The sequence below is a fragment of the Argentina silus genome (assembly GCF_951799395.1).
Source record: "Argentina silus genome assembly, chromosome: 16".
NCBI classification, from domain to species: Eukaryota; Metazoa; Chordata; class Actinopteri; order Argentiniformes; family Argentinidae; genus Argentina; species Argentina silus.
In genome coordinates, this window is record NC_139670.1 from 17,468,136 (window position 1) to 17,491,889 (window position 23,754).

The 23,754-nt window shown below is 42.5% G+C and overlaps 1 protein-coding gene across 1 annotated transcript in view; it reads left to right on the plus strand.

Annotated features, from left to right (window-relative positions):
- Positions 1 to 22,049, plus strand: part of lrp2b (low density lipoprotein receptor-related protein 2b) — a gene marked incomplete at both ends in the record, with an annotated part of 85,070 nt that extends 63,021 nt beyond the window's left edge. Inside the window, 31 exons of the mRNA XM_083688220.1 lie at positions 544 to 714; positions 5,029 to 5,252; positions 5,655 to 5,832; positions 6,391 to 6,587; positions 7,118 to 7,363; positions 8,537 to 8,665; positions 9,029 to 9,142; positions 9,380 to 9,496; positions 9,680 to 9,796; positions 10,690 to 10,827; positions 11,636 to 11,758; positions 12,440 to 12,568; positions 13,378 to 13,509; positions 14,318 to 14,443; positions 14,612 to 14,755; positions 15,204 to 15,369; positions 15,890 to 16,018; positions 16,328 to 16,548; positions 17,318 to 17,500; positions 17,664 to 17,783; positions 18,258 to 18,345; positions 18,522 to 18,586; positions 18,710 to 18,839; positions 18,983 to 19,052; positions 20,114 to 20,251; positions 20,431 to 20,526; positions 20,699 to 20,863; positions 21,016 to 21,111; positions 21,285 to 21,449; positions 21,603 to 21,689; positions 22,008 to 22,049. Coding sequence (XP_083544346.1) covers positions 544 to 714; positions 5,029 to 5,252; positions 5,655 to 5,832; positions 6,391 to 6,587; positions 7,118 to 7,363; positions 8,537 to 8,665; positions 9,029 to 9,142; positions 9,380 to 9,496; positions 9,680 to 9,796; positions 10,690 to 10,827; positions 11,636 to 11,758; positions 12,440 to 12,568; positions 13,378 to 13,509; positions 14,318 to 14,443; positions 14,612 to 14,755; positions 15,204 to 15,369; positions 15,890 to 16,018; positions 16,328 to 16,548; positions 17,318 to 17,500; positions 17,664 to 17,783; positions 18,258 to 18,345; positions 18,522 to 18,586; positions 18,710 to 18,839; positions 18,983 to 19,052; positions 20,114 to 20,251; positions 20,431 to 20,526; positions 20,699 to 20,863; positions 21,016 to 21,111; positions 21,285 to 21,449; positions 21,603 to 21,689; positions 22,008 to 22,049 — 4,246 coding nt within the window. The remainder of the gene's footprint in view (positions 1 to 543; positions 715 to 5,028; positions 5,253 to 5,654; positions 5,833 to 6,390; positions 6,588 to 7,117; positions 7,364 to 8,536; positions 8,666 to 9,028; positions 9,143 to 9,379; positions 9,497 to 9,679; positions 9,797 to 10,689; positions 10,828 to 11,635; positions 11,759 to 12,439; positions 12,569 to 13,377; positions 13,510 to 14,317; positions 14,444 to 14,611; positions 14,756 to 15,203; positions 15,370 to 15,889; positions 16,019 to 16,327; positions 16,549 to 17,317; positions 17,501 to 17,663; positions 17,784 to 18,257; positions 18,346 to 18,521; positions 18,587 to 18,709; positions 18,840 to 18,982; positions 19,053 to 20,113; positions 20,252 to 20,430; positions 20,527 to 20,698; positions 20,864 to 21,015; positions 21,112 to 21,284; positions 21,450 to 21,602; positions 21,690 to 22,007) is intronic.
- Positions 22,050 to 23,754: the final 1,705 nt, after the last annotated feature.

A 23,754-nucleotide genomic window follows, 5' to 3' on the forward strand; every position in this document is an offset into this window, starting at 1 on the left:
CATTTAGGATTCAAATCGATCACTTGTAGATAGTGGGTATCCGGGATAACATATAATATATGATGCTACTTGTGCATCTCATGGGCTGTAAACATTGAAACAAAATTGGAATACTAAACGTTTAGAAGAAATCCTAAAGCAAAACATGTTTTACAAGGTGTTGAGATTAAACATTTAAAATATATATGTATATAATATATATAATAATCAAACTGTTTCAGTCATTGTAATAAAAAGAGAACCTAAAAGAGAACCTACATGTCACTTGAATTAATCACCATGGTAACAGTAGGTCTCACACAGAATCAGTTTTGATCTGACAAGTCTCAACATTTTCATGAGAGGAATATGACAAACACAACGTCAAATGTTAGAGACATTCACTCCTTGAATTTTTGAATTCTCTTCGAGAAGAACATATGATGACATACTATAATATTCTCTTCTCCTTTCCTTTTCCTTTACTCCATTGTCCCTCCTCTTATCCCCTCTGTCCCCCTCTCTTGTCCTCTTCACACCTCTCCTCTCCGACCATGTACATAGATGGCTATATTGGACAGACTGGGGAGACACGGCCTACATTGGCAGGGTTGGCATGGATGGCACCAAAGCCACCGCTATTGTTACCACCAAGCTTGAGTGGCCGAACGCCCTGACCATCGACTACACCACCAACAAGATCTTCTTTGCCGATTCCCACCTCAACTTCCTCGAGTAAGTCTGAGGCTGATGCCTTGTTCTCAAACGACACCACTGTCTTCAGAGATAAACCTTCGAACAGTGCCATTTTTTTTTTAGCAGTATAATTTGTGTTGTTAGATTAGATTCAACTTTATTGTCATTGTGCAGAGTACAAGTACAGAGACAACGAAATGCAGTTAGCGTCTAACCAGAAGTGCAAAATAGCAGAAAGTGCAATGAACAGTATTTACAGGTAGTGCAATATATGATCAGTAGTAGTGCAGTATAATATAGTATAGTATAAGCAGTATATATAGCAGTGCAGTATAGCAGTATGTGAGTAGCAGTAGCATTATAGCAGAATAAATAGTTACAGTATGAGCAGTGTAGCAGCATATGAGCTGTATAGGTAATGCAGTCTAGCAGTATATATGTATTAACAGTAACATGAGGTAGATGCAGAATAAATATAAATATGGAATGCCGTATAAACAGTATAAACAAGTATGTACAGTATGTGCAGTAGTATTAAAGAAAATATAGGATATGTGCATTATGTGCATTATGAACAGTATGAACAGTATGGACAGGTATGTACAGAAGAGCAGTGGTATTGAGTAAGAGTAAGAGCAGGGGAGGGGAGTAATAGTGCAATAGTGCAATTGTCCGGGTGGGGGGGGGGGGGGGGGGGGTTGCGGGGGTAGTAGGTTGTCAGGTAGGTGTAGTGTTCGTGTTCAGCAGGGTGACAGCCGCAGGGAAGAAGCTGCCTCTGAACCTACTGGTTCGGGTGCGGAGAGACCTGTAGCGCCTCCCGGAGGGGAGTGGGGTGAAAAGTCTATGGTTGGGGTGAGAGATGTCCTTGACGATGCTGCGTGCCTTACGCAAGCATCGTTTGCCCTGGACAGCCTCGATGGAGGGGAGTGAGGAACCGGTGATGCGTTGGGCAGTTTTCACCACCCTCTGCAGTGCTTTCCGGTCCGATGCCGAGCAGTTGCCATACCATACTGTGACACAGTTGGTAAGGATACTCTCGATGGTGCAGCGGTAGAAGTTCACCAGGATCTGAGGAGATAGATGGACCTTCTTTAGTCTCCTCAGGAAGAAGAGACGCTGGTGAGCCTTCTTTATCAGGGTGGAGGTGTTGAGGGTCCAGGAGAGGTCCTCAGAGATGTGGACACCCAGAAACTTGAAGCTGGTGACTCGCTCCACCTCAGTCCCGTTGATGAGGATGGGGGTGTGTGCGCCAGCTTTAGACTTCCTGAAGTCCACAATGAGTTCTTTGGTCTTCTTGGTGTTGAGAGCCAGGTTATTGTCGTTGCACCACACTGTTAGGTGCTGGACCTCCTCCCTGTAGGCCGACTCATCGTTGTTGCTGATGAGACCGATCACCGTTGTGTCGTCTGCAAACTTAACAATGGTGTTTGAGCCATGTACAGGTGTGCAGTCGTAGGTGAAGAGGGAGTAAAGGAGGGGGCTCAGCACACAGCCTTGTGGAACGCCGGTGTTCAGGGTGAGGGTTGAGGAGGTGTGGTTGTGAAGCCTAACAGACTGCGGCCTGTTGGTCAGGAAGTCTAGAATCCAGTTGCAGAGGGAGGGGTTGATGCCCAGTTGCCTGAGTTTGGAGATCAGTTTGGAGGGGATGATGGTGTTGAATGCTGAGCTGAAGTCAATAAACAGCATTCTCACATAAGAGTTAGTCTTGTCGAGGTGGGACAGGGCGGAGTGAAGTGCCGTTGAAATGGCATCCTCTGTACTCCTGTTCTGCCGGTAGGCGAATTGAAAGGGGTCCAGTGTGGGTGGTAGGCAGGTCTTGAGTTGAGCTAAGACCAGCCTCTCGAAGCACTTCATGATGATGGGCGTGAGTGCCACTGGTCGGAAGTCATTTAAGCTCGTTGCAGTGGAGTGTTTTGGCACCGGCACGATGGTGGTGGTTTTGAAGCACGCGGGGACAGCTGCTTGGGCTAGGGACAGGTTGAATATGTCAGTCCAAACCTTAGTCAGCTGCACAGCGCAGGCCCTGAGGACACGTCCGGGGATCCCATCAGGACCAGCAGCCTTGCGTGCGTTAGTCCTGCTCAGTGCCGCACACACGTCGGTGGGGGATAGAGTGAGGGGCTGGTGATCCGCAGGGAGCACAGCCTTGATGGCCACCTCCTTGTTGTCCCTGTCAAAGCGGCCGTAGAAGTGGTTCAGCTCATCAGGGAGGGAGGCGTCAACGGAGAGGGGTGAGGTGTTAGATGGTTTGTAGTCAGTGATGGCCTGGATGCCCTGCCACATGCGTCGGGGGTCAGAGTTGTTTCTGAAGTGATCCTCTATCCTCAGCTTGTGGTTGTGCTTGGCCTTTTTGATGCCCCTCTGCAGATTAGCCCTGGATGAGCTATAGGCCCGAGCATCCCCTGATCTGAAGGCAGTGTCACGTGCCTTCAGCAGGAGTCGGACCTCACTGTTCATCCATGGCTTCTGATTAGGGAAAGTGGTGATCCGCTTGAGTGTGGTGACACTGCTGATGTTGGAATTGATGTAGTCCAAAACAGATGAGGCATATGAATTAATGTCCGTGTGGGAGTCATGGGTGGCCTGAGTGGCAAACACACCCCAGTCAGTGTTTCCAAAACGCTGCTGGAGCGCTGAGTCAGCTCCCTCTGGCCAGACCTTGACTGTCCTCACTGTAGGTTTCACTCGTTTGATGAGTGCTGAGTACTTGGGCAGTAGGAACAATGAGAGGTGGTCTGATTGACCTAGGTGGGGGAGGGGAACGGCTTTGTACGCATCAGCCATGCTGGTGTATACTTGGTCCAATGTCCTGTCTCCTCTGGTGGGGCAAGAGACATTTCGGTGGAATTTGGGCAGTACAGTCTTTAAGTTGGAGTGATTGAAGTCACCCGCGACAATGAAGGCTGCCTCGGGATGCAGAGTCTGTTGTTTGCTAATGGCAGCATACAGTTCTTTCATAGCAATCTTAGCATTAGCATCCGGGGGGATATAGGCTGCCGTGATAACAGTAGACGTGAACTCTCTGGGCAGATAGAAAGGTCTACACTTAACCATGAGAAACTCCAGGTTAGCTGAGCAGTGACTCTCGGTGATGGTAGTGTCCGTGCACCACGTCTTGTTAACATAAATGCACAAACCTCCACCTCTGGTCTTACCGGAGTCGCCTGCTGTTCTGTCTGCTCGGAGAACGCAGCGCCCTGCTAGCTCGATAGCGTTGTCGGGAACCTCGCTGTTGAGCCAGGTTTCAGTGAAAACCATGATATTACAGTCCATAATCCATTTGTGGGTGGTGATCCGCAGCCGCAGTTCATCCATCTTGTTTGCCAGGGAACGAACATTTGCAAGGAAAAGGCTAGGTAGTGAGAGTCGGTGTGGAGTTAGCTTTAGCCTAGCTCTCAGCCCACCTCGGCTCCCTCGCCTGTGTTTTCGTTTCCGAGCCGGTCTGGGGCCTCTTCCGTTCGGTGTAGCGGAGTTAGCTGGACCCGCTGTTTTGCTAATCTCGGGTATATCGTCGATAAAGATGACTGGAGTGCCGGAACCGATGTCCAGAAGTTCTTGTCGGCTGTACGATATGTACGCTAAACTGTTTTTAGCGAGAATACTTAAGATAAACAAGCAAATAACTACTAGTTCGCAAACTCTGGAGAGACACTGAGCGTCGCGATGCATGCGCGCCGCCATCTTGGTCACATCTTGGTTGTGCTTTTCAATGCCATTATCACAGGGCAAATGATTAAGGACCTGAGGAATTCTTGACTTGTTTTGATGTTCCATCCCCCAGCACCAAGAGGACAACATACTGTAGCGCCCTCTCCAACCACTACTTTAACCAGAATGCATATAAACGTCTCTTTTAACAATGTTTATAGGAGGATTCCAATCGTATAAGCACATTGTAAAGTAATGTTTGGAGGCACGTCAATGCTGCCATGAGTTACATGTTGATAAAGTTGACAGGTCAGGCGGTAAAGAATTTCTCTTTTCTCTTCCTTACAAATTATGTCAGGCTTTGGCTTGAGGGATCCTGTTACTTCCAAATCTAGGGTGTCAAGGGCAGGGAGTAGTCATTGAGCTGATACGAAAAAAAAGTACTTATACTTTCTTCATAGTTGCATTAAGCTGACTAGTCTAACAATCAACAGTCCTTACAGTTCAGACTTAGGTATTCAAATATTTTTTCTAACCCTAAAACCCTGAGGTGCACTTGATTTAGCTTAATCTGCGCGCAGACTTTGCACCTTTGTAACTATTCCATTGTCTCCGTTGTGCCTGACAAGCTCAATCAAGCACACTTCAAGTACTATATGCAAAAGTGTCCGAAACGTATCCCCCCCTCTCTAACTTTCCCCACAGTTATGCTGATATGAACGGTCAGAACCGCCACCGGGCCATCGCAGGCTCCCTGCCCCACCCGTACGCCGTCACCATGTTTGAGGATTGGGTCTACTGGACCGACTGGAACACACACACCGTAGAGAAGGCCCACAAGTACACTGGCGCTGGCCGAGTCGTCATGGGCAACAACACACACCGTCCGCATGATATCCATGTGTATCATCCTTACAGACAGCCTCGCAGTATGTACTTTACCCTCTGCTCTTTGGCCTCTGGTGGAGTGCTAAAACGTTGTTTTAAAAAGTGGATAGACACTTGTTTATTTGTGTACTTGTTTCCTCGTAATTGTACTTGTAATTTATTTTTGGTAATGGTTAAAGACAGACTTATGGCTTTAATCATTGGTTTTGTTTATTTGGTTGGTCATAAGAAGTGTTTTTTATTTGTTTCAGAAGCTCCTCTGTAGGTTGATTCAGCACAAAAACATTTAGGAACCACTGAATTTGTGGCAGCAGTATCCAATGGTTTTAACTCCACCTCAGAAACATGTGCTTTTTCTCCAGAAATTGCAACTGCTGCTTTTTCTTAATAAATGAAATGCTGACCACTGCTTTTTTGAGTCAACACTGATTTTTGTCTCCTAGGCGATAATCCCTGTTCCACGCACTACCTGACCTGTAGCCACCTGTGTCTGATTGCTCCCGGGGGTATCAGTGCCACGTGTGAGTGTCCGGACCACTTCATCGGCCTCTCTATTGGCTTCAAGATCCAGTGTGTGGCAGACTGCTCCAGTACTCAGTTCCGCTGTGGAGACAATGAGAAGTCAGTTTGTATTTATGTCACTTTTGCCGCTTTTTATTTTTGTGTGAGATTATGTTCATTTGTATTTTGAGTGAACTATCCCTTCAAGTGATTTGTTATTTTCGTTTAACACTAGAAGCCAACAACATGAAAAGGAAGGTGTGTCATATTACTATCAAAAATGGTTCTGCCCTAAGGTAAAATGGTAGTTGGCCTGAAAGTAACCGATATCTACAAGGTAATAGAATCAACATTAATTTTCAGCCAGATGTCCTATATTTTATCTGGTAAACACATAATGCACTTGTGCTTCAGGGGCAGGTGTAATTGCACCTCAGAACATAACTTGGACGTGTTGGCTATTAAAAAGTGCCGTGGTAGTCATGAAAATGCTTTTTTTTTTATATGAGTGATTTTGAAACGCTGTTATGTTAAAAACAGACATTTAGAAGAAGTCAGGGACGGCAGAGGACATGGGTATCACAACGGCAGAGTTATTTTATTACAGTGTCCCATCACGGCCATGGACCTCCATTGGTACGACTAGTCTTAACCTTTCTTTACCCCCTTCCTCTGCAGGTGCGTTCCTATCTGGTGGAAGTGTGATGGTCAGTCAGACTGTGGAGACGGCTCAGACGAGCCTCTCACCTGCCCGTTCCGCTACTGCCCCATCGGTCGCTTCCAGTGCCAGGACGGGAACTGCACCTACCCCAGCTTCCTGTGTGACGGACACTCAGACTGCCCAGATGGATCAGACGAGGATGCTGCTCTCTGTAGTATGAAGAATACCTACTTTACACTGTTTTCACCCAACTGTTCTGTAACATTTTGAGGTTGAACGATCTTACTCAGGGATGCATAATGTACCCTACATTGTAACATTAAAGTTGTTAAAGATGAAAGGTTAGATCAATGAAGTAACATCAAGTCTAAAATATAAGAGGTTGAGTAAGCAACTCTCCAAATAATACATCTGAGATGTTTGTGTTATGCACAGGAGTTGGTCAAGTAAAGCAACTCAAAGGAGTACCTGTGAATGTGTACATACTGTAAAACTGTGTTTAAGAACAATGTCCCTTTACTACATGTGTCTGTATTTACTACAGATCTGTTGTGTTTGTATAATTGTGTATCTTCCTATTGAAGCATCAGTTTGTATTTCCATCTTTTGTTTATTACCAGATTGTTAATGGGTTATTGAGAACGCAACCTTTTACAATCATTTCTGTAGTACATTTCTAATTCAGCTTTCTAAATTTCCTTTTCTCAACCACTCACATACAAAACATGATCCAACGTATCCTAGGTGACCACAGGTGTGAGGAAAACCAGTTCCAGTGTAAGAACAAGCATTGTATCCCGGTATCCTGGCACTGTGACGGTATTCCAGACTGCTCCGATGCCAGTGATGAGGACTCGGAAGGCTGCTCCCAGAAGACGTGTCAGCCGGGCCAGTTCCAGTGTGGGAACGGACGCTGTATCCCTTCGAACTATGTTTGTGATTACCAGGATGACTGTGGCGATACAACGGATGAGCCCTATGATATCTGCAGTGAGTTTGACCCCCATTCAGACTTGAGGCTCCAACTTACTTCCACTAAACAGTGATGCACATCACTAAAACCATGTGCAAAGACCGTTTTGGTAATTTGGTGACACCTGAAATCTGCCCCAAACAACACAAACTTAGCACCAATATAGGCGAGCCAGTAAATGGGAGTGTTGGTGGATTTGTCAAGGGGAGTTGGCTAATTAATTCCACGTTCAATAATCACCAATAGGCACAAAGTGACAGTTATTTGATCATAACAGGCACAGCCGGTTAGGCATAGAGGTACATCCTCTATAAATATGTGGAAGTAGGCTGAGTGTATATTCTCGCATTACTAAATGATGTAAGATATATTCCCTAAAAGATTGAATTACCAATGTTCCATCCATCGATCGCCTCCGTTCTGTGCCAATTACTAAAGAAATCATTAGTGCATGTCTTTGATAGGGTATATAATCAAATAGGAGAATATCTTAAACATTGTATACTGGAGATTATAGGAAAATATGCATACTGTACCTGCTTCATAGAAAATATGTTTGGAGAGCCTTTACACACAAACTAAAATGATGGTTGTCAAATTCCAGTTCTTCAATCCATGGTAATAGTGTGAGGGGAAAATAATATTAACTAGCATTCAATAGGCCTATGTACGTCCACCCCCAACACTGCATTTAATTTATAAAAAAAATAAAGGATTATCCATTCCAACATTTGCGGTGAATTCCTAATTGGCGAGGACAATGAACTTCATGTCACATTCAATTATCCCCACCCACTCAGAGCCGGAGACTTGCCCTCCACCTCGAAGCAAAATAAAACTTTGCTGAAGAAAATTACCAACTTAGCGCCGAATAAACTAAAACTTTGTGGTACGTCGCACTCTTTAGCGAAAGAAAATTGGAGCCCATGGTCTTCTTAACACGTGGTCCCGAGTGAAAAACGATATTCAGTACTAACAACTAATAATTAATTAGTTTAGATTGTTCGATATTCACTTGGTGCTTGCCAAATAGGGAGCTTGAGCATCATCTTGCAAGTGCTTGCTAACAAATAACCCATCCATCTTTTTTCACTATTTCTGTCCTCTCTCTCTCTCTCTCTATCTCTCTCTCTCTCTCTCTCTCTCTCTCTCTCTCTCTCTCTCTCTCCTGCTCTTTCTTCCATGTGCAGTGGGACAAAAGTGTGATGAGCACACAGAGTTCTCCTGTCAGAGCAACTACCGCTGTGTCCCCCAGTGGGCTGTGTGTGACGGCACCAATGACTGCATAGATAACAGTGACGAGCAGGACTGTGGTCAGTGTGTGTGTGTGTGTGTGTGTGTGTGTGTGTGTGTGTGTGTGTGTGTGTGTGTGTGTGTGTGAGAGTGTGAGTGTGAGTGTGAGTGTGAGTGTGAGTGTGTGTGTGTGTGTGTGTGTGTGCATGTATATCTGTGTGTGGAAGATAAAATGGCATAATGACTTATCTCAAAGATCAATTGTCCTATTGACACAACAGTTTTTTAATGCTAATCTTGATGGGGTTTTTTAAACCTGAAGATAGTCTTAATTACTTTGATAACGAGGGTATACTTTTCGTGTATCGATGCAGGATACTGCTAGGTAGTCTACAATAAAGGGCGGTGAGTTTAAGACACCCTGATCCCTTTCTCACCCACAGAGTCAGTGACCTGTGACCCCTTGGGAGATTTCCGCTGTGACAACCACCGCTGTGTGCCCATCCGCTGGAAGTGTGACGGCAACAATGACTGTGGTGATGGCTCTGACGAGAGGGACTGCCGTGAGTTTCTCTTCTTCAACACCACTTTCACTTTCTTTTGCTTTGACCTCACATCCACAACCCTATCTTAAAGTTTTCCCCCCATAACCTGAATGAAAACATGCCTTTTCAAGACGTTCATGGGGATTTGGGTGATGTATGTGTGTCTGTGTTGTGATTTTAAAGCCCGAAAAATGACAGTACAATGAGCATGTTGAAAAGCATGTAACTGGCGTGTGTTAATGTGTGTGCTCACAGAGCCACGGCCGTGCTCTGAGAGCGAGTTCCGCTGTGACGACCAGCAGTGTATACCTGGAACCTGGGTGTGTAACCACAACAACGACTGTGGAGACAACTCAGATGAGCGCGACTGTGGTGAGATTGAGTGGCTTCCTCTTCTTTTATATTCTTTTCATTACTGTCTCCGTCCTCTCTCTTTCCCTGTTTCTGTAACTCACGTACATCCAGTCTCTCTTTCTCTCTCTCTCTCTCTCTCTCTCTCTCTCTCTTTCTCTCTCTCTCTCTCTCACACACACACCTTATCTCTCTCTCACACAGAGTTGCTGACGTGTCGTCCGGGGACCTTCCAGTGTCTGTCTGGTCACTGTGTCCCAGCCGCTCTAAAGTGTGATGGACGACCAGACTGTCTGGACTTCTCTGATGAGACCGCCTGTCGTAAGTCTCCACCTCAGAAATAATGTATGCATAGATACTCCAATGCTAGCCATTTCCTTAATTGTTGGCTACATATTTCAATAGACAAACCCTAACTACGTTTTCTATGACCAAATGAATCTCTTATTCAAAATGTCCTTGTCATATGACACTATTGCAAGTTCGGAGAAAACTGCCACTAGAACTGGCTAACTTGTCTTAATTGATGATGTTGACGGCAGCAGCAAAGTATATTCTGAAGTGAAACATTTTATCTGCTGGAACCAAATGCCTCCAAATTCATTGGATGGTGCTTCATCATAGAGTAAGATGATGACCCCAAACATACTGCAACTAGGGAGTTTTTCAGAGCCAAAAAGTTCTTGACTGGCCAAGTCGATCTTCAGATTTAAATCCAATTGAACATGCATGTAATTTAAGATTCGGCAAAAAGACCTCAAAACAAACAACTGATCTTCAGATCTTCAGATATGCAGTACAGGCCAGGCAGAGCATCCCGAGAGAAGATACCCAGCATCTGGTGGGGTCAATGGGTCGCAGACTTCAGGCAGTTATTGCATGCAAGGGATTGTCAACCAAATACTAAACATGAGTGCTTGATTTAGCCACAATACTAAAACTGTCATTTTTAAATGGTGGAACCAATATGTACACACATACCATCAAATAAAAGGTGAGAATCTATACTTTAGCATCATAGTCATTGTTTGATTTCAAATCCAACCTTTTGGAATATAAAGAAGAAGAAGAAAAAAAGCTTCACTGTCCCATTGCTTACAGAGGACACTGTACTGTATATGTTATGCAAATGATCTATGACATGTCTGCAACCTGTCTATGCTGTGCCTATGACATGCTCGTAGTGAACCTTCCCTCTCTCTCTCTCCCTTCAGCTACTCGATACCCAGGGGGCCGGTGGTGCCCTGCGTACCAGTTCCAGTGTGAGAACCGCCTGTGTGTCAGCCAAGGCTGGGTGTGTGACGGCATCGATGACTGTGGAGACCGTTCGGACGAGGAGTTGAGCTTATGCTGTAAGACAGACAAATGTGCAAAAAAATACATACTGTACATTCTCAGTTCAGTTCAAGTTTATTTGTTATGTCTCATACACGAGTGCAGGGAGTAAAATTCTTGGGCTTGGTTCCTTGACAATGCAGCATACAATACAAATAATACAAATAATACAAATACGCAGTAGTGCAATGAGGTAGGACAAGGTAATAAGTGACATAGTGCAAGATAAGTGAGACGGTTGGACAGTGACGATGTTGGGGACATAAGACAATAGACATGACACAATTCCAGTATAAATAGTAGAGTAAAAAAGTAAAGTGTTCAGTGGAATGTAATTATTATTGCATTCTGTACATGCACGCACGCTCACTCACACACAGATACACATATTCACTTACTCACTAACAAACTAAATTGTGTTCATTTATGGTTTATTTGTTTCCATACGTAGCACAATGTCACCTTTTCAGGACATAATATTCTTTGATAAACAAGCATTTACAGTATGGATGATAGCTAGTGACTATTAATGTCATTTGCATTAGAACACTAGGCAAATACCAATATAGCAAAAAACTAGTTAGGAAATATAACAAGAAAAGAAAAACTGTAATGTACTTATTGTATATTCTTACCTAGAATAGTGAAGTATGTATAGGTCTGTCAGATGAAGTGGTACCTATTCCTTTCTTATGATGACTGATGGATAGATGATTCACTTACTTAAACAAATGCATTTGTTGTAAGTCGCTTTGGATAAAGGCGTCTGCTAAATTCCATAAATGTAAATGTAATGTCTATTCCTCCTGTGGTTGTGGTTGCCAGTGGACATCACGTGTGAGATGCCGTCCAGGTTCCGCTGTGCTAACGGCTACTGCGTCTACTCTGGCGTGCTGTGTAACCAGAAGGACGACTGTGGAGACGGCAGTGATGAGACAGAGGATCTCTGTAAGGAACACACAACATCACTCAATTCAGCGTTTATTGTCATACTGTATGTACATCATCTGGATGTATGGTAGGGTTATGAAATTCTTACTCCTTAACTTCCCTAATGCAGCCTGTAGATTAGATTCAATGAACAAAGCCGTACCACATTATTCTGGGAGCAACTTGAGCGTGACTTACAGTAAAATGTGGAAAAGTGCAGGAATGGAAGTGGTGTTTTTCTGAGCTCCACAACGTGGATATGGTTACTGTTTGGGCTAAAGAAAAAAATAAAACATCATAGGACATCAATTAATAGCTTGTTTTTCAATCTGTTAACCCTTAGAGGAGATTAATGTACTTTAAAAAATACAGGGGAAATACAGGGGGAAATACAGTGTTCCTCCATAAGTATTGGAAAAAGGAAGCATTTTGTCTTGTTTTAAGCTCTATACTCTGATTGTTGAAATCAAACACGCGGTTACTAATACTACGCGGTTTAAGTAAAGACTCTCAGGTTTAATTTTTTCAGATTGGTTTCACCATTTAGAAATGACAACCCTTTTTATAAATAGTCCCCCTTTCAACCAAAAGTATTGAATAATTGTCTTGACTGTGTGTTTGTGTGTGTGTGTGTGTGTGTGTGTGTGTGTGTGTGTGTGTGTGTGTGTGTGTGTGTGTGTGTGTGTTGTTTCCTGGCAGGTCGTGAGCCCACCCTTCCCCCTTGCACACTCGAGGAGTTCAAATGCACCAATGGACACTGTGTGGCCCTGCCCTATGTGTGTGACCACAATGATAACTGTGGAGACCTCACTGATGAGATAGGCTGCAGTAAGTCTGCTTTGATACCATATACAACATTCTCTGAGCTCTTCTATTTTTATCTGAATTTCCAGGCACAACAACCACCCCTCCCAATGTTACAATAAGGATTGGGGATTACTTTAGTGAGATACCTCTTTAGAGGAATTCAATATGTCTTATGGCACACATTGAAGTGGATCAATTGGTAGTTTGAGTTCTTTGAGGAGACACAAAAATAACTGTCCCACATTGCATCCCAACCAACATGTCTTTAAAAAAAAAAAAAAAAAAAAAACTGCCTTACGGACAGTATACAAATTCTATATTTTAAATCATAAAACATGTTGTATTTCCATGAACTTAAAATATGTATATGTTTGTATGTTTTGCTATACAGACACAGTAAAACACTGGAAAACTAAATTAGATAACATTTGTAATTATCATATAAAGACTGGGAGAGCAATGAGTCAGTAACTCCAGTAAACTCCAGCATACAGTATGTGCTTGGAGCAGGAGGCTCAGGTTTGCTTCCTTGGTCTGACCATTTCGAGTGATGAACCCTTTGTCTATCTCCCCCATTCATCCCATTGATTAAATAAATGTCAAAAGAAAACTAAAGGAGAGTGGGATTCCCCCTAAAAAGTCTGGGAGAGTAGATAATAATACACCTTACAACTGTTGGGGGAATTTCACTCTCCTTCTATATAAATATATTATTTAAGTTGTTTTTTTGTGAACATACCTTACAACAATAGCTTAAAGACCAGAAGGCTGTGGCTCATTTCAAAAGGGGAAAAAAGAGAGAAATTACCATTCTTTGTGACCCGGTCCAGATTTTGGCCTAGACCGGACATGTGAGGAGAAGCTATGTCAGCATGAATGTACCAACCTGAACGGCACTGGCTTCATCTGCTCTTGTAGACAAGGCTACAGTGTGGACCCGGACAACACCTTCAACTGCATGGGTACATACACGCACACCCACACCCACACCCACACACATTTTAACATTAAACTCATACTGCACCCACTCAGACATACACAAAATCAATATTTAATAAATTAACTGTATCATTGCCTCCCTTAAGCTCTCTCTTTCCTTGGGAGCTCTTACTCACTCAAAGCAACTCAACACAACAAAGAAAGCATTTTACAAGGAAAAGACCCCCTCAGGGTTGCTATCTAGTGGGACCTGTTTCTTCATCACACCTGAAGAGGGTTCGCTGTTTTGGGGGGCAGAGATCATCAAGCACCATAGTGGTCATATGAAAACTATAAGCTCTTGAGTTGCAGCGATTTCTCACCATATAGTTTTAACGAGGAAGTTACCTCAACTTGTCTCTGTGACTGTGTGATTGGAATGTTTTGGGATAGACGACTTTCAACTTCGCTATTGATAGCAAGACCTGTCTCGTCATCATAGCCAAAAAGGGAGCGCTGTTTCTGTTTAAGTCGATGACTTAGGTAGGTAGGCTAAATACAGAGTGACAGCTGGTGGAGGCTGTAGCGGTGGGTGGGACAACCAACAAATATTAATCTCATAGCCAGTACGATCATGTCACACTGCTTAACTATGTTGTAGTGTTAAAACTCGGCTGCTTTTAGGCTTGTCCCTTGAATATGTGATGGATGTTTTTGCATGCGTGTGAAACCAGCTGTCCTGTCATCTCACATACAGCTTTAACGTTCGACTTAAAGTGCCCTGTCCGAGCTAACGCAAGCTTGATTAACATGTGCTTACTGTGATAACCTTCTATCTCAACTCTTCTCCAGACATCAACGAGTGTGAAATATATGGCACGTGTCCGCAGGCCTGCAAAAACACCAAGGGCGGGTACGACTGTGAGTGTAGCCCTGGTTACCGCAAAGTGGGCAATGCTAACCAATGTGAGGCTGAAGGTGAGAACAAAGTTAAATTAAGCTTGAGTAGATATTTCATGGCAACTTTGAAGTATCATATTTCAGCACGGTGTATGTTAGGTTTTGGGGATTTTCACAATTCACAATATTTTTTGCGTTGTTGTTGAACTTCAATATTCAATATTTGCCTGAAACTGATCATTTCAGGTATGGGGCCTCTCCTGCTGCTCCCTGAGAATATCCGTATCAGGAGGTTTAACCTGCAGACCGAGGGCTACCATGACTTTCTCCAGGAGCAGGAGCACATTATGGCTCTGGACTATGATTGGGACCATAATAACACCGGATTCAGTATGTCAAAGAGTCAAAATGGCTGCTTTCTTCCCTTCTGAACACAATATGAAGTTTGAAATGCTGGTACCTGTTAGTGATGCGCAGGTCCTAAATGTCATATCATGTCGGTCCTATATGTTAGAAACTCAACTGCTAGTGAACTTAAAAACTGTAGTCACGTTGGCATAATTTCAGAAGATAATAATTTAAGAAAATATGTATATTCATTGTTTGAATTAAAATCCAAACTGTTGGAGTATAGAGCTAAAAGAACACTAAATACATCCTTCCAATACTTATGGAGGCCACTGTGTATGAATATAGCCTGCTGGACCTGTGGGTTTATTCATTGAACCATTGGGATTCGGGTTAACCCACGCAGCACTAATACATGTCCACTCATCAAAGTCATGCATGCACCTCTTATATCTTTGACTAAGGGAAATCTCTCTGTACATCTTCTCAGGTATGGTGTATTTCACAGTGGAGGGTAAAGATTCCTCTGCTGGCGCCATTAAGCGGGCATACATACCTGTTGTGGATGACCAGAGCAACAACATAGCTGCCGCTGTCGACTTGGGCATCAAATACATATCGAGGCCTGATGGGATCGCTGTTGACTGGGTGGGCAGGTAAAATGTTTTATCCAACTTTTCACTGGGCTGCTCTGTTATTTTTAATATCCACTGAAATTGAGCTAAAAACATATACCTTATTGACAAAATGTCCACATGGAAAACTGTGGTATAATGCTTTAATATGGGCCCAAATTAATACCTTAATGGAGGGGTGTTCATGGGCCGAATTGGACCGGAAAAAAAGAATACATTTGTTAGTAAAACTGAAGTTGTTTTTTATCGCAAATCACCTGCAGGTCTGATTGGACCACCCGATGGGCCGGTTCTTGCCCTAATGTTTATCAATCAGTTTTTTAAATGCAATGGGTTGAATCTGACCACAACAATGTTGCTAGTGAGCAATCACTGGAATTGTAATCACTAAAACTTGTGTTATTTATCCTTTATTTATTCAGGGAAACACTTTTGTGATGCCTATGTTGATTGCGTGTAATGAATTACAAAATGTATCATGAATGTTTGCACCATGACATAAGTTTGTTATTGTGCTTTTTCTGAATGTTCCTGTGCATAGGAACCTATACTGGGCTGACTCTAAGGTCAAAAGGTTAGAGGTCGCCATGCTGGATGGGCGCTACAGAAAGCATCTGGTCAAGACGGATCTTGGCCACCCCTCTGCTGTGGCAGTCAATCCTCGACTGGGGTGAGAGTTCAAAGTTCGAAGTGCAGGGAGTTTTTGAGACTTTATAATACAGTAGAGCTTGGCTTTGAGGCAGGTCATTTTGTCTAAGTTTTAATCACAACTTTTACCATTGAACCACAAGCAGGCAGATTTTCATTTTAATAATAGTATTGAATGAGTGTTGAATGATTTCTTGTTGTATGTTTACCTATGCCGTTGAACAATCCATTAAGCACTAACCCTGCTACAAATGATACATACAGTCTACATACAGTCTACCCATAGCGACCCATATCCCTATTCATTGTTCTTCATCTCATCTTGTTCTAGGATGCTGTACTGGGCAGACCGTGGAGCTGTAGCCAGGATTGAGCACTCGTGGTTGGACGGGCAGCAGCGGGAGGTCCTGGTGTCTGACGGCCTGGGTTGGCCCACAGGGCTGTCAATCGACTACACCAACCAAGACCGGATCTACTGGTCTGACTCCAAGGAGAGCCGCATCGAGTCAGTCCTACCATCCGGACAGGAGCGCCGTACTGCACTGTACATCGGTGAGGAGTAGGGGGGGAGAGATGCATATGGGGTGCTGTGAAAACAGATGAGCCACGAGTGCCACTGACCCGCGAATAACACACTAATAAATAAATTCGCAGGTAGATTTGTAGTATGTAATATGTAGTATGTAAACCCACGGGTCGGTTGCATTCCAAATCAAGCGTGTCGTGGGTCGGGTTTGATTTCAGTGATAAGAACAATCATGTCTTCTGCCATCAAAACACAGCCTGAGAGACAGACTGCTTGTTCTGTCCCTCTCGTACTTCTGTGAGAAGTTCTGAAAATGAACAATGTAATTATGACACAATTAACAAAGTAATTAATAACAATGTTGCTTTTTCCTTGTAAACGGGTATCGGGTAGGGTTTCAAGTTCTCGCGGATATCCTGAAATAAAAGCTGACATAAGTAATCGTTTGGTTTACAACTTTCCGTGTACAGAACCAAAAGAAGAAAAAGATCTTCCATGTCCCATTACTTGTGCAGAGCACTGTAATAGCACATTTGAAATGCACAGATAACTTTGGCTCCAATTCAGTCAAATGCAGATAGTTGTGCAGAAAGAAAGCATGCAGTTTGATATTCACTTGACATTGCCTTAGACATTTCTTTGCTGAGAACTTGAATCACAAATGAATTATTGCCATGCAAGAAGAATCATGTTATTTCATTATCCCATAAAACTGTTATCTGCAATTTATTGAATTAAGGTCTGTATTTCTTTAATCTGTCATTTGTTAACCCTGTGTGTGTCTCTACCGCTTAGATGTACGAAACCCTTTCAGCGTGAGTGTTTTTGAGGACGACATTTACTGGAGCACCCAGGAGAAAGGGGAAGTATTCCGGCAGGACAAGTTTGGCAAGGGCATCAAGACGAAGCTGCTCACTGCCGGACCGTGGCTGACCCAGATTAGTGTCTACCAGCAGCAGAGATACAACGGCATAGATGGTGAGTGACTGCGGTCTGATTCACGTAGTTAAGATGACTCCCAAACTTCACTCGCAAATTTAACTTGGGGTAATCCCCCCAATGTCTCCTGATTGTTATGATTGATGAGTGAAGTTTGTGCTATGCCTTCTACCCTTGTTTTTTCATCTCGCTCCCTCCATAGTAAAGAGCCCATGTAAAGGGACCTGCAGTCACCTGTGTCTGTTGAGGCCTGGAGGGTACACCTGTGCCTGCCCTGAGGGAACAAACTTTGTCTCAGGCAGCAACACTGATTGTGACGCAGGTACTTTACTGCAGCCTTTTGAATCTTGTACTTGTATGTTAGCGTATGAATGTTTTTCCATCCCTTTTTTTCTACTCCTGTACACTCGTTCCAAAAGGGTTTTTCATTTGTCTCTGCAGGGGAACCCCTTTGGGTTCCATTTAAAACCCTCTGTGGAAAGGGTTCTAATGGCAACAAAAAGAGTTCCCCTACAGGGACAAATGAAGAACCCTTTTCCCGGAATTAACTAACAACTTTTTTGTACCACTCTGGGCTTTTGCCAAAGAAAAACTTCAATGTGTGTAATTTTCTCACAAATGTCAGTCTGGATTACTCCCATATAGGTGTTGTTTTCTCTTCAAAAGTTGTTTCATACTGGTCAGAGAAATTATGTTGTGAGGAAGGTAGTTGTGCTCCTACACATTGTAGTGTGCATTGTTTTGGTGAAATTTACAGTAAGTGTTTATGATATAATGTCTCACTTAAATGAATTAGGATTTGACCCCCCACCCACCATGCCTCCACCATGCCAGTGCCAAAATGGCGGAACCTGCTACTTTAATGACAACAAGGCCCTGTGCAAGTGAGTTGTCTGTTTCTTTGTTACCTTTGTACCATTGTTAAAAGTGATACATTCCCAATACCTGTCTTACCCTACCAGCATTTTCATTCTACCGAAACAGGCAATTTAAGCTAGTATCTATATCATTTTTATTTTACTTATATTCTAGATAACATTTGTTTTGAACTATTTCTCAGGTGTCCTACAGAATGGCAGGGAGACTACTGTGAGATAAACGGATTTGCTATAGCTGCATCTTCAGGTACTGTACACACTAAATATAACCAGCATTATTATTGTTTAATTTTACATTGTTGTTATTGCAACCGTTGTACTTTTGTACTCAAGTTAATGTCAGCTCCTTATCTCTGTCACTCTGTCTCAGTTGGCATCGCGATCGGGGTGTCTGTACTAATTGTTCTCCTACTGGGAGGTCTCATCTATACTGCGCAGAGGAAGGCCAGTATTATGGAGTCGTTGCGTCACACCAACATACCAAATATGCAAATGTTTAGGTGAGAGGAACCTCAGGGGTGCGGCTTTTACCACAGTCATATATAGCTCACCAGCCCATTTGATATTTGGATGCTTATGCAAATGTTCCTGTTCATAATAAAGAACTAATATCTGTGTCCCTTCTCCTTTAACTTTTTTTTAGAGGTGCCCCATCTCAAAGCCCTGACCAGTCCAAAACAGAAGGAAGTGACCCAGGCCCAAGCCCCGAAGCGGTTAGTTCTGCTCACTTAGTTCTATCACTGTTCATAAAAACATGACTTATTTTATTTTATGTATTCTTTATTTATTCAGGGAAGTCCCTTTGAGACCAACATCTCTTTTTCTTTTTCTCATTACAAAATATATACACATCACTATTATTTACATCAAGATTTTAAAAGGACACAATTTACACAGGCAATAAAAATTTTTTTACAGACAACAAATAATTATAACAACAACACTTCTCCACTGAAGAATTCTTAATCTGGTTCCTAAAATGGTATATATAGATACTAAAGCAGCAAGTTTTAGAGTATCCTGCAGGTCATTCGATGGCCGAGGAGCACAATGACTAAAGGCAGTTTTACCCAGCTCAGAGGAGACATGTGGGACCTCGAGGACTAACCTACTGTATGATGAAGCACCATCCAATGAATTTGGAGGCATTTGCTCGTACTCGAGCAGACTGTTTCTGTACACTTCAGAGTACATTCTGCTGCTGCCGTCAGCAGTTAATTAAGACAAGTTATCCAGTTTTCGTGGCAGCTATACAGTACATGCTCAAACCACAGGATTTTTCTTAATTATGGTGAGCATGTAGAGTAAACCATACAAGTATACATTATGGCAGGGAGCCCAAGGCTTATCAAACCCCCCGTAAGAAGACTACATACAGAGCAACTGAGCAGGTGGAGGCTGGGGGTGGTGGGTGGGACTACCACACAAAATATACTCTTGTTGAATGCTATGGAGGAGCGTTAACTTGGCTGCTTTTAAGCCTCTGTCCCTTTGAACATGTGATGGATGTTTTTGCATATGTACTGTATAAACCAGCTGTCCCGTCACCTGGTGGACAGCTGTGACGTTGCCTGAACTAACGCTATTCCTTAATAATGAACGCGGCTGAGAAGATCTTTATGACATTTGGTAACATAACGTTATGTATGAGTAAGACATACAAAGCAGCATTGAGACATATTCAGTAAAGGGGAATAACTTCTAATCGGCAAAACAGCCTTTTCATATTTAACAATCTAAATATTGAGTGGCTTGTTTCTATCCCCTTCATAAGGAGCCATCGACCTCCATTTCGATGGGGGAGTCAGGGGACAAGAACTTTGAGAACCCTGCCTATGTAGCTGAGGGTGAAGATAGGCCCTCTGTTAACGGTGTTGCTACAGCCATCTCTGTGCCAACGGGGACAACCAAGGTCATTATACCAAACGTTCTGTGTAAAGTATTCTGTAATGTCATCAGTGTTGGGGCCAGTTCCATTTCAATTACAGGAAGTGAATTGAAATGTCCAATTCAGAAATGTAAAAAATTCCAGTTATTTTCGATTTTGAAATTTGTATTGATTTTGAATGTTGTTTTGTGTGTTGAATCAAGGAGAACATTGACAACCCCATGTATGCTGATGAGGTTTCTGTGGTTGCTGAGCCCAATGGAAGTGCAACCACACCTGCTAGCGTTGTCTTTGTCGAGGTAGGTAACAGTTGTATGCGTATATGAAAGGAATACCTTTTTTTAAGGTGAATATAACTCCACCCCCCTTTTATATTTTTATCGAAATTCTGATCAGCAAAACAGCCTTTTCAGTGCCAGGTGTGCAACACAATCTAAATAGTGAGTGGCTTGTTTCAATTCCCTTTATAAGGAGCCATCGACCTCCATTTCGATGGGGGAGTCAGGGGACAAGGTTTTTGAGAACCCTGCCTACACAGCTGAGGGTGAAGATAGGCCCTCTGTCAACAGTGTTGCTACAGCCATCTCTGTGCCAACGGGGACAACCAAGGTCATTACACCAAACGTGCTGTGTAAAGTATTCTGTAATGTCATCAGTGTTGGAGCCAGTTCCATTTCAATTACAGGAAGTGAATTGAAATGTCCAATTCACAAATGTAAAAAATTCCAGTTATTTTCGATTTTGAAATTTTTATTGATTTTGAATGTTGTTTTGTGTGTTGAATCAAGGAGAACGTTGACAACCCCATGTATGCTGGTGAGGTTTCTGTGGTTGCTGAGCCCAATGGAAGTGCAACCACACCTGCTAGTGTTGTCTTTGTCGAGGTAGGTAACAGTTGTATGCGTATATGAAAGGAATACCTCTTTTTTAAGGTGAATAGAACTCCACCCTCCTTTTATATTTGTATCGAAATTCTGATCAGCAAAACAGCCTTTTCAGTGCCAGGTGTGCAACACAATCTAAATAGTGAGTGGCTTGTTTCAATTCCCTTTATAAGGTGCCATCGACCTCCATTTCGATGGGGGAGTCAGGGGACAAGGTTTTTGAGAACCCTGCCTACACAGCTGAGGGTGAAGATAGGCCTTCTGTTAACGGTGTTGCTACAGCCATCTCTGTGCCAACGGGGACAACCAAGGTCATTACACCAAACGTGCTGTGTAAAGTATTCTGTAATGTCATCAGTGTTGGAGCCAGTTCCATTTCAATTACAGGAAGTGAATTGAAATGTCCAATTCAGAAATGTAAAAAAATTCTAGTTATTTTCGATTTTGAAATTTGTATTGATTTTGAATGTTGTTTTGTGTGTTGAATCAAGGAGAACATTGACAACCCCATGTATGTTGATGAGGTTTCTGAGCCCAATGGAAGTGCAACCACACCTGCTAGCGTTGTCTTTGTCGAGGTAGGTAACAGTTGTATGCGTACAACTTCACCAGCATAGTGCTGGGTAGGAATTTTGTGGGTAGATCCATTAATTTGGTGTGAATGGGACTTGTGTGTAAGGGTAGAAGTGTTTTGTGTGTTGACTCCCAATTAATATATATATATGCCATTTAGCTGATGCTTTTATCCAAAGCAACTTACATTACAGTGAGTGCATACATTTTTCAGTATATATGGTCCCAGCGGGAATCAAACCGCCAACCTTAGCATTGTTAGCACCATGCTCTACCAACTGAGCCACAGAGGACCACAATTTGTTGTTCTGATCTTTCAACAGGATGCCACACACCTAGGCACCCCAGCAGACTCTGACATTTGATCTCCACAACAGGGCAAACACTGAACTACTCAACTAAACTTCATTCCATCTACTCAAAAAATGCAACATCATCACCCTGAACTCAACCGTTTTATCCTCTTGGTTGTGTGTGCAGAAGGTCATTCCCATGGATCTGCAGGTTTAGCATCAGTAACAAATCAATCAGTAACAAATCAATGAACATAGTATCCAATGTAGAATCAATTTCCATATGAATTTGAAAGGAATGCAAAGTAAGTTTAAGGAAGTAGTGATGGAAGTAGTGAGTTGAGAGAAAACATAAGGGTGTTGGTGGAAGTAGTGAGAGTGAAATGATGCAATAAACGTATAAATACATGTAAATAAATGATGCCTGAAACATATGTGTATAGAATGTGTCACTAAAAATGGCAATGATCTTTCACTCAATAACAAATCTCAGGAAAAGGCTTGTTGAGATGGTCTTCAAATGTTTTGGTTCTCAGACAGCTATCAGACATCAACAGTAGTATATGATCTGTGTGTATTATTACTGATCTGATATATTATTAAAATCTGTTAAGACTCATATCTGATTGTATTCTCTTTAAAAATTGTTTACACTTTTTAGGTATTTAGTCAAACTCATTGATTATAATGAATATATCTCATTATTTGAAATTGCTGAATATGAAATTGGCTTTAAAATGAATGGACTGATTTAAGAGATATTTTGGAAACCCCCCTTAAGCCCATGCTTTCACCAATCATATGCTTTTAATCCATGTGGTGGAGACATACCAAAAAGCTAAACAAACTGTAAATGATCTCCTCGTTTAAAACCCTTTGTACTCTCCCATGTGTCACTATCAACATTGTACTTATGAGACTGAAACAAAATGTTGTTGGTCTGATCCAGTTGTCCATAGTTCAACTCACACTTTGCTCACTTTCTGGGTGCAGTTACGAGTTGAGTGAGCATTTTGTCTTTTGGGAGTCATAGGAGGATCTACTACAGGGAGGAGGATCTACTATGTAGTGGAAGTTAATAGGGAGATGCCAATAGCTTGGTGTGGTAAAAATATATATATGTCTGACCCTACAAACTGTGTTGTGACCAGAAAGACAGCCAAATGTGCTATTTTGGTAAACTGCCATTTTAATGTTATTTTCAGTTTCCTCATCCAGTGCATTATGAGATCAATAAAAGTTTAATATTTGACTAAATTATTTTTGTGGGCCTGAAGGATAACAGTGGTTGTATTTCACAACTTCATTGAGATGATCATTTGTTGACCAAAATGTCACCTCTCATTTAACACACCATATTATACTACACAGTAATACACATTTGGTTCTTTCCCTCCTCTCTCTATCTCTTTTTCTCCCCCCCCCCCCCACCTCTCCTCTCTAACCTTCCCTTCCCCCTTTTGTGTGTTACCCCACCTCGTACATTTGTAGATAACACTTTACATTAAGGTCACATTTGTAAAGGGCTTATAAATGGTTTATAATTAGTTAATAAATCCTTTCTAACCAGTTTATTTTCAGTTAGAAACCATTTACAAACAGTTATAACTCATTAGTTTAGATTGTTCGATATTCACTTGGTGCTTGCCAAATAGGGAGCTTGCAATCAGGAGCCAGTTATTAATGCTTTATAAATGCACTTATAAATGCTTTGAAAACTAACCCCACCAAGTGAATATCTAAACTAACAAGTTATAACTGTTTGTAAATAGTTTAG